Source organism: Vulpes lagopus, chromosome 22 (genome assembly GCF_018345385.1).
Source record: "Vulpes lagopus strain Blue_001 chromosome 22, ASM1834538v1, whole genome shotgun sequence".
NCBI lineage: Eukaryota > Metazoa > Chordata > Mammalia > Carnivora > Canidae > Vulpes > Vulpes lagopus.
In genome coordinates this window covers 6,650,815-6,664,458 of record NC_054845.1, presented here as the reverse complement: position 1 = coordinate 6,664,458, position 13,644 = coordinate 6,650,815, and the positions used below count along the sequence as shown (strand labels likewise).

Below are 13,644 nucleotides of genomic sequence, written 5' to 3'. Positions count from 1 at the left end.
TAATGATAAAGCTAACGTTGATTGAGTGTTCTCACTGTGGCAGGAATTTGGGTAAGCACTCCACATAAATCCATGAGAGAGAGGTGCCATTGTCATCTCCATTTTGAAGATGGGGAAACTGAGGCAAGGGGGTTGTCACTCTGATCAGGATACATGGCACTCATGTTGTGGAACAGGAATTGAAACACAGCCAATCTAACATCAGACACTGAATTTTCAACCACTACACTTACACATGCATTCTCTGGATGAACAATGGTATGTTAAATTTTTTTTTAACTTGAATTTTATTTAAGAGTCATGTACATGTGGAATAGAGTCATTCCTGTAGAGGGATGATTTGGCATTCTCTTCTCTCAGCTGACAATTCTTTGCATTCATTACACATGTGAGAACTGTGAGTTCTTCCATTTGACATTTTTTAAAAATGCCCTTAGGGAGAAGAATAGGAAGCTCTTTTCTTTCCTCCTGTTTGTTGGCTTCCTTCTGGGAAAAGTCCAGAGGCTCACACCCCCGGTGCTGCTGTCTATCCTCCAGAGTGGGTCACTGCACAACTAGGACTTGGAATGCTGGTCCCACGTGGGGACATCGGTTGGCTCCCTAAACCAACAGAGCATGCTACTAAGGAACATTCTTTGTGTTTATTTGTTTTGTGAAATCACCCTGGTGTTTGGAATTTGTATGGCATTTCTCTGCTTCCCTGACTGTTCTCTATTCAGGGTTATTAGTTCTTCACAATAACTTTTTTCAGAATCATCCAGTGTTATTAGTAAGACGATTGCTAAAAAAAAAAAAAGAAAGAAAAAGAGAAACACACACACCCCTCTTTTATTTTGTAGCTAGCGAGCAAAGACTACCTCTGCTGTTCAGTCACATTGTTTGTTATCTGAAGCTGTATTGTCACAACCAGAGAGAGAAAGAACTGAATGAAGAAACAATGTGATGTCAGAAGGCATTGGATCCAGCCATTTGCACTAGCCACTGCCTCAGATGCTGTCCAGCAGGTTACAAGAGTTCAAAAATGATGTTTTCTTCACAGAAGCTTTAAAAATAGAGTTTGAAAAGGAAGAGTTGAGTGATAGGTTAGGATGATTCATTGTGAGATTTTTGACCTTTTGGCTCACAGTACTTCCAAGGCAATTTAATAAGATGACCGTTCTTGTTTGCGCAGGAAAAACAAACTTCAGATGAATGCTTCGATAATGTTGCATAAATTATCCCTTCTGATATGCTTTGCGTATTTCTAAGCTCACAAATGTTTATTCTACTCACTAATTCTCAATAATCAATTACCAACATCTGACTTGCAAGCTTCAAATGAATAATAAAGTTATTTAATTTGCATGCCAGGCAAATCTTAAAGATTTTCAAGCGAAAATGGAAAGGTTTGGGGAATGACTATAAAATAGAAATTCATTCATCTAGAGGTTCTACTGTAATATAAAACAGATTTCTGAATAACAAATAGTTTCTCTCTTATTATTCCACTAGTAATGATCTTTTTCTGAAATATACTTTAAATGACAACAAAAGCATATGTGGAAGGTAATAAATATATTTTTACAGTCTTATTTTTAAAGATTTTATTTATTCATGAGAGACACAGAGAGAGAGAGAGGCAGAGACATAGGCAGAGAGAGAAGCAGGCTTCCTGCGGGGAGCTGACGCAGGACTCAATCCCAGGACACCAGGATCGTGACCTGAGCCAAAGGCAGATGCTCAACCACTGAGCCACCCACGTGCCCTATTTTTATAGTTTTAAACTGACTTATGAGGGGTGTTTGGGTGGCTCAGTTGGTTGAGCATCTGACTCTTGATTTCGGCTCAGATCATGATCTCAGGGTTGTGGGATCAAGCCCCTATTTTGGGGGAGCCCAGCATCAGGCTCTGCACTGGGCATGGAGCCTCCTTAAGATTTTCTCTCTTTCTCTCTCTGTGCCTCTCCCCATTTGTGTACCTTCTCTCTCTCTAAAAATAAATAAATAAAATGTTAAACTGACTTAGGAAATGGTAGTAACAGCAAGAAGAAACTTTATCAGCTCAGCCCCTTACCCTTTCCAACATTTTTCACTCTTTTCTTTCCCTACCCAATTTTTAGCATATTTGGGGCTGATAAACATGGAGGCTCTAACACTTTTATTTATTTATTTATTTATTTTATTTTATTTATTTTTAGAGTTTATTTATAAAGAACGTGGTTCTTTGTCTGGAATCAGTTTGGAATGAACATTTAAAAAATTTTAAAATTTCAATTCAGTTAATTAACTTATAATATATTATTGGTTTCAGAGGTAGAGGTCAGTGATTCATCACTCTTTTGTAATACCCAGTGCTCATTACATCACATGCCCTCCTTAATGCCTATCACCCAGTTACCCTGTCCCCCACCCACTTCCCCTCCAGCAACCCTTAGTTTGTTTCCCATGATAAAGAGTCTCTTATGGTTTGTCTCCCTCTCTGATTTTGTCTTGTTTTATTTTTTTCCTCTCGTCCCCTATGATCCTCTGTTTTGTTTCTTAAATTCCACATATAAGAGATCATATGATAATTGTCTTTCTCTGGTTAACTTATTTCACTTAGCATAATACACTGTTGTTCCACCAATGTCGTTGCAAATGGCAAGATCTCATTCTTTTTAGTGGCTGAGTAGTAGTCTGTTGTGTATGTACACCACATCTTCTTTATCCATTCATCTGTTGGTGGACATCTGGGCTCTTTCCATAGTTCAGCTATTGTGGAAATTGCAGCCATTGGGATGCAGGTGCCCCTTTAGATCACTACATTTGTATCTTTGGGGTAAATACCTAGTAGTGTAACTGCTGGCTCTTAGGGTAGCTCTTTTTTCAACTTTTTGAGGAACTTCCATACTGTTTCCCAGAGTGGCTGCACCAGCTTGCATTCCCACCAACAGTAGAAGAGGATTCCCCTTTCTCTGCATCCTCGCCAACATCTGTCATTTCCTGACCTGTTAATTTTGGCGCTAACATTTCTTAAGAAGGTTTGATGCCTCTTGGCTGGGAAGCACATGGAGTGTTGCAGTATTGGTTCTGGGCAAAGGTTTCTCTGGAGTCTGGGGATCTGCTTCCCACATCTTCCAGGACCAGTTCTAGGAGTGGACCGTTCAGGCCAACCACTGTAGGCAGTTCTTAGACAGTTACATAGACCCTGGATTTCTTTGAAGTATCCATGGAGACAGTATTGCAAATAGTTTCACATCTGTCAGTGTCTTTATTATCAGGATGTGAGGAAAGGCTTTCTAACTTCAACACAAAATCTAAATATAATAATAGACATGAATTCTTCCAAAAAATAGGGTTTTTTTCAGAATAAAAAGACAAAGAAAAAAATGAAAATATAGGAGGAAAATATTTGTAATATATTAGTGATAAATGGTGAATATCCTAAATATTTTAAGAGTCCTTGAAAATCAAGGAATAAAAGACCAAACACACAGAAAAATGGTCACAAGTCGTCAACAAATAGTTCATGGGAAAAGATAAATAGTCCTTCAGTATATGAAAAGATGCTCAACTTCTTTAATATGAGAAATGCAAATGAAAACTATACTGAACTATTACTTCTCACCCATCACATGGCTGGTATTCAAAGGCTTGACTAGGCTGTGGGGAAAACACACTCTCATATATTGCTCATGTGAGTAGCAAAATGGCACAGGACCTAAAGGGGAAAACGTGGCAAAATCAAACAAAACCACATAATCATTTCTTTGACCTAGAAATCCCCTCTCTAAGAATTTACCCTGAAGATACACCCAACAAATAGAAAACAGTATACACATGAAGTGATTCGCTGCAGCGTTCCTCGTAATAGCAAAAATGATATTTACTCCCTAAATGCATCTCCATAGCAGAGTGGTATACTTAACTAGTGTTTCCATGCAATGGAAAACAATAAAGCTGTACAAAAATGAGGAAGAACTCCAAGAAGTGATTTTTTGGGGAGTGAATTCCAAGATATACTGTTAAGTAAAAAAAGAAAAAAAACCAATATATAAAGAGTCTGTGTTTATTTTTGCAAAGAGAAACACAGAAAGCATAAACCAAAACTAATGAAAATTGTTACTATAGGATGTGGTTGAAAATGAAGTAGGAGGGGTGGAAATAAGAGTGAGCCTTACTTTAAAAAATATAATTTTTATTTCTTTTTTTAATTTTAAAATTTTTTTAAAGATTTTAATTTTCTATTCATGAGAGACATGGGGAGAGAAAGAGGCAGAGACACAGGCAGAGGGAGAAGCGGGCTCCATGCAGGGAGCCTAATGTGGGACTCGATCCTGAGACTCCAGGATCACACCCTGAGCCGAAGGCAGAAACTCAACCACTGAGCCACCCAGACTTCCTATAATTTTGATTTCTGAAATGTGAATTTTTAACATATTAATCAAATAAATCAAAATCTGGTAAAAATTTTGAAAACAAACAATCAACTGAACCTAACTATGTATCAAGTTAATACTATAAGCATAGAGAATAAAGAATTCAGGTAACTTTTAAACAAAGTACTCCCTGTTTATGCTAAAATTCTTGCAGGAAATTTTGTTGGAAAATAGGATATTTGCACAGTATCAAAGTACTGCCTGCAAATTGTTAATTACAAAGGGGAAAAATGTTTTGCATGGCAAGGGCTGGTAGGCATCACCTTAACCAAACAATCAGGCCTCTTTTTTTTTTTTATTTTGGCAAAACATATATAATATAAACAGTTGCCATTTTAACTATTTTTAAGTGTACTGTGCAGTGGCATTAAGTACATTCACATTTTGTGTAACCAACACCATTGTCCATTTCTAGAACTTTTTCATCTTCTCAAACTGAAACTGTATGCATTGCAAGCAAAACTGGCATATCCAGTGGAGTAACCTGACCTTATGTGTGTGCTGTGGAGATGCAGTGGGAAGTGCACATCAAGTCTGGGGTATTGCCAAAATGTTCTGAATCTAATAGAGGAAATAATAAGACAACTCCAGAATGCAGGACATTCCACACAACTTTTGGCTTGACCTCCAAAGATATCAAGATAGATAGGTAGATAGATAGATAGAGAGAAAGCAGGAGGATTGTTTTATATTAAAGGAAACCAGAGGAACATGACAACCAAATGGTAGCAGAATCTTTTATTGGATCCCAGTTTTATTTTTTCTTTATTTTTTTTGTATGTTTTCTTTCTTTTTTCTTTTACATTTTTAAATTTTTAATCCAATTTGCCAATATCTAGTATATCCCAGATTTTAAACACTAACAGCTATAATGCACATTTTGGGGATAATTGGAGAAATTGGAATGTGTTGTATATTACATAGAATTATGATACTGACCTTAAATTTCTTGAGTATACTAATTGAATTGTAGTTATGTGAGAGAATGCCTTTGTTCTTAGGGGTGAAATGTCATGATGACTAACTTGTTTTTAAATAGTTAAATAGACCAATTGCATTTACATATATGTTTATGAAAAGGGGAGAGAAAGAAAGAAATGTAATAAAATAAAAAGTTGGGAGAGAAGGAAGGCAAAATGAGACAAAGTAAGATGAGAATTCTGTATTATTAAAAGGACTGTTGGTGATTTATATGATAGCTTTTATAAATATAGATATTTCCAGTTCATAGTTTATACATTTTCTCATTTTACTCATCATATTTTAAACCAAATGATCAAACTACATAAAATATTTTCTTGAACTTTCCATTCACTTTGGTTCTGATGCTTTAGTATAAAGTTTATGTAGGCCTTTAATCAAGCAGGTAAGATTATACATTTTATGGAATTTGATTACTTTGTTCCTTCAGAGCAGGAATTTAGTTGTGAGATTTTAGATCCTTCAGTAAGACATTATGGAAAGACTTTTCAGAAACATGTCTAATAGACTTCCCTCTATGCAGATTTAATAAAACTACTACTTCAGATGGTGACCTATCCCCCAGAAAGGCATTCTTGTACTTCAAAACAGAGATGGACATGGAGAGGAAAAGAACAACATTTGGACAACATGAGTGACTAGTGTAGGATGTAGTATCCGAATCAGCCTGATTCCTTATGTTACCCTGTGTTAAAACGTCTCTTTCAGGAGGTGAAATTGACTGTGTGGATAAGGATGGCAACACTCCTCTCCATGTGGCTGCAAGATACGGTCATGAGCTTTTGATTAACACCCTAATAACCAGCGGAGCTGACACAGCCAAGTAGGTTTCCTGCAGAAATTGGAATATTTGCCATGTGTGGGAATACTGCCAAAGGGACTTTGCCATGAGGCAGACAGTTTCCATTTATCTAGGTGGAGGTGGATCTGTACCATTCTGCTAAATACAAATTAAATTTGAACTAAATTAAATGACTTTTAATGACACATGCAAGGAAGAACCAATTTTATTTTCAGCTACATCAGAAAGAAGACTATTCCAGTGGTTTTAATTAAGGACACTTGAACTCTATTCCTAACTCCACTTTCTAATATTCTGTTCTTTCCGGTGTTTAATGTTGGTTGAGCAGGAAAAGTAAGACCTAATTGGGCAAAATCAGAATTTATTCAGGGTGCTTGCTCAGTTCTGATGATATGATTAGGAGGTACAATCGAATAAATCTGCTACATAGGGAACAGGGGCCTGACTTCATTTTACACTTCAATTCCACAAGAATATAAGCAGCGGTACAAGTTGGTCACAGTGCTGAGTGCTATGGGAAAATTCAGAAAGAAGTCACCTGGTTGATGCCTTCAAGGAGCTCATAATTTTGCTAGAGGCCCAAGGCCCTCATAAGACAAAGAATCATGCAAGAAAGTATAAAATAAAATTCTAAATGAAGCAGGACTTAAGTGGCTTAGTGCAGATAGTGTAGACATGCCATAGAGTGTAGTACAGGAGACAGCTCAAAGGTGGCCAAAGTTTTCAAAAAAGCCTTCAAACAGAAGGTTAGTTTTAGGTAGGGTTTGAAGAATGACAAGTACTTGAGTAGAGCAGAGGGTGGCAGAGAGCTTGAGCAGGGAGGAAAGCAGGACCATGGCTTGAAAGAGGACAATTCTGGGATGCTCTACCCTGAGGTATTATCATGTGCGGGTTGGGAGCCCAGGCTTTCATGGGCTTTACATGGGCTCCAATCCAAGCTACCTTGCCTGTGAGCTGTGTGACCTTGTGCCTATTGCTTAAGCTCTCTGTGTGTTGGGAGTAATAACAGTACTTGCCCAAAGATTTGTTATGGGGATTAAAGGATTTCATTCCTAGTAAAGCTATCTGGTATAGGTTAAGATCCATGTGAGTATGAGTTATATAAGCGTATCGGGTAATATTATTAAACAAGATAATCCATATTAAAAGCTCTTTGAAGAATGCCTAGCACACAGGAAGCTATCCACAGCTCTTATTTTATTACTTAATATTATGTAGTAGAACCAAATTCAAGAGAGCCTTCAAGCACAGAATAAAGAGTGTAGGGATCCCTGGGTGGCGCAGCGGTTTGGCGCCTGCCTTTGGCCCAGGGCACGATCCTGGAGACCCGGGATCGAATCCCACATCAGGCTCCCGGTGCATGGAGCCTGCTTCTCCCTCTGCCTGTGTCTCTGCCTCTCTCTCTCACTGTGTTCCTATCATAAATAAAAATTAAAAAAAATAAAAAATAAAAAAATAAAAAGAGTGTAGCTATGATCACAGAGACTGTGGATAACAAAAACTAAATTTTTAGGAGAACAATATGAGGGCAGTGTAACATTAGGAGTTCTATCTTATTTGCCAAATGTTGTGCAACAGAATTGGAAATCTTGCTTGAGAATAAGCCAAAATTTAATTGGTCCATGGAAGGCACTGGTAGGTTCCAGCAACCTTCTGGGGTTCCAGGCTAGAGACGGGAATAAGATCCAGAGCAGACAGCGCAAGTGTTGTAAGGTTTGCACCATACTATGGAAATAGTCGGGGAGACACTGACTCTGTGGCTTCACAAAAGAGGTGACATTTCAGCAAAAGAAGGGATGAGTAGGAATCTATCAGGTGAACAAAACTGTGTGAGGTAAAAAGGATAGAAGGAAAAAGGAAGAATGTTCCAGGAAGAGAGAACAGTATTTCCAAAGGCACAAACATGTGACTGTGTTGAAAGCAGATTGCCATGCCCGGATTATCTGATGTGTGTGGAGAAATGGAAAAAAAAAATGAGGTGGGAAGGCAGGAAGAGCCACATCTTGAAGGACCTTGTATGTCCTGCTAAGGAGCTGGATTCTGTTCTGAGGCATTCTGAAGCTGTAAAGGAATTTTAAGTGAATGTAAGGAAGCTTGTATCTCATGATCCTATTTGTGGGTGAGGAAAATCACTCTGACAATGGCCCAGATGTACCAGAGGCGGTCCAGACCAGAAACATGTGGCAGCCTTTTGCAAATGTCCAGAGAGGAGAGGAAGAGGGCTTGGGCTCAGCTCAAGGCTGGGTTTGGGGCGGGGGGGGGGGGCAGCAGAAAAAGAAAGACATGCTGACAAACAGTACAGTGGGCCGTGTCCTTTCAGAAGAAAGGAATCCACTTACAGTCAACTTTTTTGACTGGATATTGCAAGTTAAAAGAAGCAGGTCAGTCTTGTGGAAAGAGCACTGTCCTAAGATTCGGGAGGCCCTTACTGGATTCTTAGTTCCCGACCAGATCATGGTTACCCAAAGCCAGAGATCATAAATGCTCCATGGTCATTAAGCAGGAGTAAAATATCTAGGCACACCCCTTCACTTGTGATAGGTTAATATTTTCAGTGGTGTGTTTTTTTTTTTTCAACTCAGGGCTACTTGGGGAATTTTAACCAAACAACCATGAATTTCTGATTTTCTTTCAGATTTGGATCCCCTTGAGGGAGAAACTGAGGCACACAGCTTACTTAGAATTCCCCAAAACATACTTACTCAATAAGCACAGAGTTCATTTCTTTGTAATTATTTCGCCTTCAATTTATGTGAATATACACCATGTGGCAAAAGTGCCTTTGAGATGGCATTATTGTTCAAGTAGCCTTTCTTTCCATCGACTGTGTTGTGTCCTGGGGATGCCGCTGAGGCAAACATTGTCGCAGCCTCTAAGAGCCACATCTGCTAATGTCACAGCGTATCTGAGGATAAGAATGCACCCACAGTAAACAGTGGTTTGTTAGGCTGCAGCTGTGTATGTGTGTGTGTGCATGTGTGTGTGTAGTGCATGGGGAGGGAAATCACCATTTTGAAATATGAAAATCAGGAATCACCATTTTGAAATACCAAAATGAAAGGAAGGAAAGTTGGAGAAGATTAACTTTGCCTAAAGGGCCTCAGAAAATTACTAATCTCTGGGCTCCTTGTAGATCTATGTGGGGTTGTTTATTAAAGAAGAGAAAAGTTGGACTTTCCTTCTATGAATAAGTAAACAAATAGCATTTATGAAAATAACCTATCCTCATCCATAAACAATATGACCAAATATATTTCAAAAGATCTCAATATGACAAATGTTATTATGGTCATTACTTCCTTATGAATTTCTTTGAATCTCATTCTTGGGCCAGATCGAATGTTTTTCTTCTCTGAACTTTTAAGTCAGAGCACTTTCTGCAACCTGACTCAGTGCTCATGCAACTTTATGTGGTGCCAAAGCCCTTTGGTTCTTCTTCTTTAACTTTTTTAGGTTTGAGACTCTTGTCTCTGGGATTTTAATTTTTCTTCCACCTGACTGACTATGCTCTCACTTGTTTTTCTGCCTCAACTGCAACAAAATTAGGGGTATTATAGTTATGCAGGTAACTGGTTCTGACAACTGTTCATTCACTAAATGTTTGGTAAAGTATCACCCACTATGTCAGGTTCTGGGGTTGTAGGAGTCCCTGCCCTCAAGGAATTTATAATTCATTGGGGGCAAGGATTAAACAAGCAGTTACAATTATGCATGCAAAGTGTGATGCCAGAACAATCGCTGGGTGCCACTGGATACAGAACATATGTGGGTCATAGCAGGGCTGAGGGTGGGGTTTCCGGGAAGAGTGGTGCTTCCTGGAGACTGCAGGTGAATAGCAGTTAGTTAGGTCGTGGTATTGAGAGACTTGCAAATCCTGGACTTATATTATTTTTATTATAGTATGTATATGTGTAAATGTAAAACTAGATAGAAACTCCTTAGGCTTTGACTCTACTATCTCAGTGAGTCCAAAAGAAGTCCAGAATACATGCAAACAGCACTCGGGGGTAACGGATTAACAGCAGTAGCAAACATTCGTGAGTGCTTACCCATGCCAGCACCATTCTTAGGAATTACATTTAACTGTCACAGCAGCCCCATGAGGTGAGTGATATGATTATTGCCATCTTGTCAGTGAAGTAAATGAGGCACAGAGAGGTTCACTTACTTGTCTGAGGTCACAGAGCCTCTGAGGAGGTGGAAATGAGACTCTGTCCTCTGCCATCTGGATCTGGAGGCAAGGCAAGGAGCAAGAGGCTTGCTGCCTCTCTATGTAGCGGTTGATGTAATGGCACATGGTTTGCCGAAATTAAATCACCATTGTCATGGGATTATTGTCCTGGTGGCCATGGCACTGACTCTTTAGAAGTCAATACATTCTGTGATCCTGGAAGTTTTGCAGTGGCTTCAACACAGAGGAGAGAAGGGGGCTTGTCACAGAGCACAAACCCAACTACTGCCAAATTCTGTGCATATAGAAGGCTAAGGATACTGCATTGTCACTGGCCCTTCCCAGGTTCAGACATCATTGGTCTCTATTAAGTCCACCTTTTTCCTGTTCTTATTGGCCTCTGCCAATTAAAGTAGTTCTACAAGGCACGAATGTGATCCTAAGTACAGCCTGGGGCATTGACCTATGGCAGAGGTATGTCGTGAGATGGTGTTTGTTAAGATGAGCCAAAATATGACCACTTGCTTTAGGTTATCATCAAAGGAAAAGACAGTTTAAAAAATTCCCACAGAGAACTCTTGAAAGCCTAAAGGTATTTCCATTGGCCCCCAGAGATACACTAGTGAGTTTGAGAAAGGCTATGAGAAGCTGGGCAGAAAGAGGAGTTTCTTGAGGCACCCGCATGTACCAAACAAAGCCTGGCGCAGGATAGAGCCTTGGCTCCTCCAGGAGGAAGGGACAGAAGTCCACTGAGATTCTAGAATACTGATTGGTTAAGGAAGATCCAGCTGGATCCAGAGGGGCCTTGGAAGCCACATTAGAGTGCTTGGTCCTGGTTCAAAAGAAACCACTGAAAGTGTCGTAGGTTGCAAACAGCAAGGACCCAAATGCTTCTGACTCAGGGGTATGTGATAAATATTTGGAGTGACATAGATAAAATTAATAGGAAACTGATTTTTTAAATTTGGTTGATCATTCAAGTAATCATAAAATCATTTGATGATCAAAAACCATCAAATGTTTTTATCTCACCTGCTCAGTGGGCAAAAGGTAAACCAATCCACCTTCCCTAGGAGACTTGCAAGAGAGAAATACTTAAAGAATTTTGAAATGTAGAAAGAACAGACATGCTAGCTGATCACAATTTATTCTTGGCTTTTAAAGAATCACAAATGTGGTTTTAAGGACTCACAGCCTGATTACCACTACCAAACTCACAGACTGTGGATTATCCAACTAAGCTAATAATAATTTCAAGGGCAATAGTAATACTAACTTGTATGGTAAAGGCTTATCATGGTCCAGACCTTCTGTTAGCACCTGGGTGCATTATAAGTTAGTCCTTACAATTGCTCTGTAAGATCAACACTGTTGTAATCTTTATTTGCTGGATGAGGGAACCATTACGTACTTGCCAAAGATCCAATAGCTAGCAACTGTCAAAACTAGAGCTCAAACCCACGGTTTCTGACCCCATCACCTTAACCATAGTGTTTTTTTTAGCATACAGCCTAAGGGAAGGTTCTAGAAAGCACTGAAGGTGAAAAGGGACAGCCATAGCTCTCTGATGCCAAGGGGAAAGCTTAAAAGAACAGATATTCTAATAGTGCACAAGCCCTTTCCTTACCTCTGATAGCGGTCTACAATTTATTCTGACCTCATTTATTCTGAAATAACTGGGTAGGAGATGCCAGCTAGCAGCTAAATTAGAAATAGCTAATACAAATGTGTCCCATTAATTTTATGACTGGTCAGATAAATGTAACATTTTAGCTGGAACTGGTCTCTTTCCTATAATTTATGCATTGTTAAGTTTAGTGTTATCTGACATCTTTATTTCTTGATCTTCTTTGATTTAAAACTGATGAAGTAAGAGCAGTGCTTCTGATTTGGCTAAGACAGCCGAATCCTAATTTTCTTACTTAAGATTTTATGATTCTTCCTTTATAAGAAGTCTTAATTTATAAAAATAAAGGAGTAATTTTATTTGAAACATGCAAGTCATTTCTAATATGATTCAGAGATTCTGAATTTGACTTTTATCTTCTTTACAATCTTGGCCTGATATTTGGTTTTCCTGTTTGAATCATAGTGTCATATTCAAATTCAAGTGCCAGTTCTAAATTAATGTTTTCAAACCTACATTGGGGTATTGATTTTTTTATTAACTATGGAATAAAAATATATATCAAACATAATTTTTACTAGGCCTTTTGGACTAATTCTACCTCTCTTCTCAAATTTATAAGTAACAGAAGAAAGAAAGAAAGACTTAGCTAATGTAGAGTATGATGAATTAGCTGAACACAATGATGTTAAGTGGCAAAGCTGATTGGAAATACTCATAATGAATTTTGTGTAATATATTACAGTGCTGTTCCTGTTATACTGTCAATTACACTTTTTTTCTAATTGATTTCTTGTAGAATTTGGTGCTATTTTCTCTAATTCATTTGCTTGTATTATTGTATATAAAGATATATATTTTTGTATCTTTATAAAATGTGTACTATATTGTGTATATATACATATATGCACATATATGTATGTATATATAATATATATGCAATATATAACATTTTAATATATATTTTATATATTATGTATTTGCACACATATATTTTTCTTAAAATCATATATAAAGAATGAGGAAGGTTCAAAGATCTCTTGGAAAATCCAACCCAATTCCAGGCACATCCTTTCAGGGACTTAAAACCAGAAACTTAAAAATAGGAAGATACTGTTTTTCCCTTGCAAACATCCAGATATATTAATATAATCATATATTTTTGCCTTACCTGCCCTAAGCAAATAAAGTAGTTAAGAACAGTCTCATTGGCTTAAAATTCCATTTAGTAAGGTGTTTTTAAAACATGTTATACATATTTAATAATTACTGTTTCCCTGGCATCAAGAGGGAGCAATATAAATAGTGGCATAGATAGAAAAGCTTCTCTCCCATCCCCCAACTCCCTTTCTGTGAGCATCAAGGTTGTCACTGGAGCAATTGCTTTTCAGGATTTTTTTTTTTTTGTAAATGATGAGAGAGGCAGTTACAAGCAGTTCTCCTCTGCATGACACTGCCCGGAAGACAAGCAAATTGCATCTCTTGATGGATGCCAGCTATTATATACACTGGGTTGGAAATCTCCATATAGGGAAAGGAAAATGAACAGAGGGAAGGCTGAACAAAACCACCAAATACACAGAGAAGTTTTCATGGAAAGAGAGAGGTGGTTAATGGTTGGCAGACTCAGATTTGTCAGCACGGTGAATACCATGAAATATCTGTGA

At 38.1% G+C, this 13,644-nt stretch overlaps 1 protein-coding gene across 5 annotated transcripts in view; it reads left to right on the top strand.

Annotated features, from left to right (window-relative positions):
• Positions 1-13,644, top strand: part of ANKRD44 (ankyrin repeat domain 44) — a 367,287-nt gene that overhangs the window by 193,644 nt on the left and 159,999 nt on the right. For all 5 annotated transcript variants that reach the window (XM_041737073.1, XM_041737070.1, XM_041737071.1 and 2 more), the window contains one exon: positions 6,086-6,200. In XM_041737073.1, the coding sequence (XP_041593007.1) occupies positions 6,086-6,200 (115 nt within the window). The remainder of the gene's footprint in view (positions 1-6,085; positions 6,201-13,644) is intronic.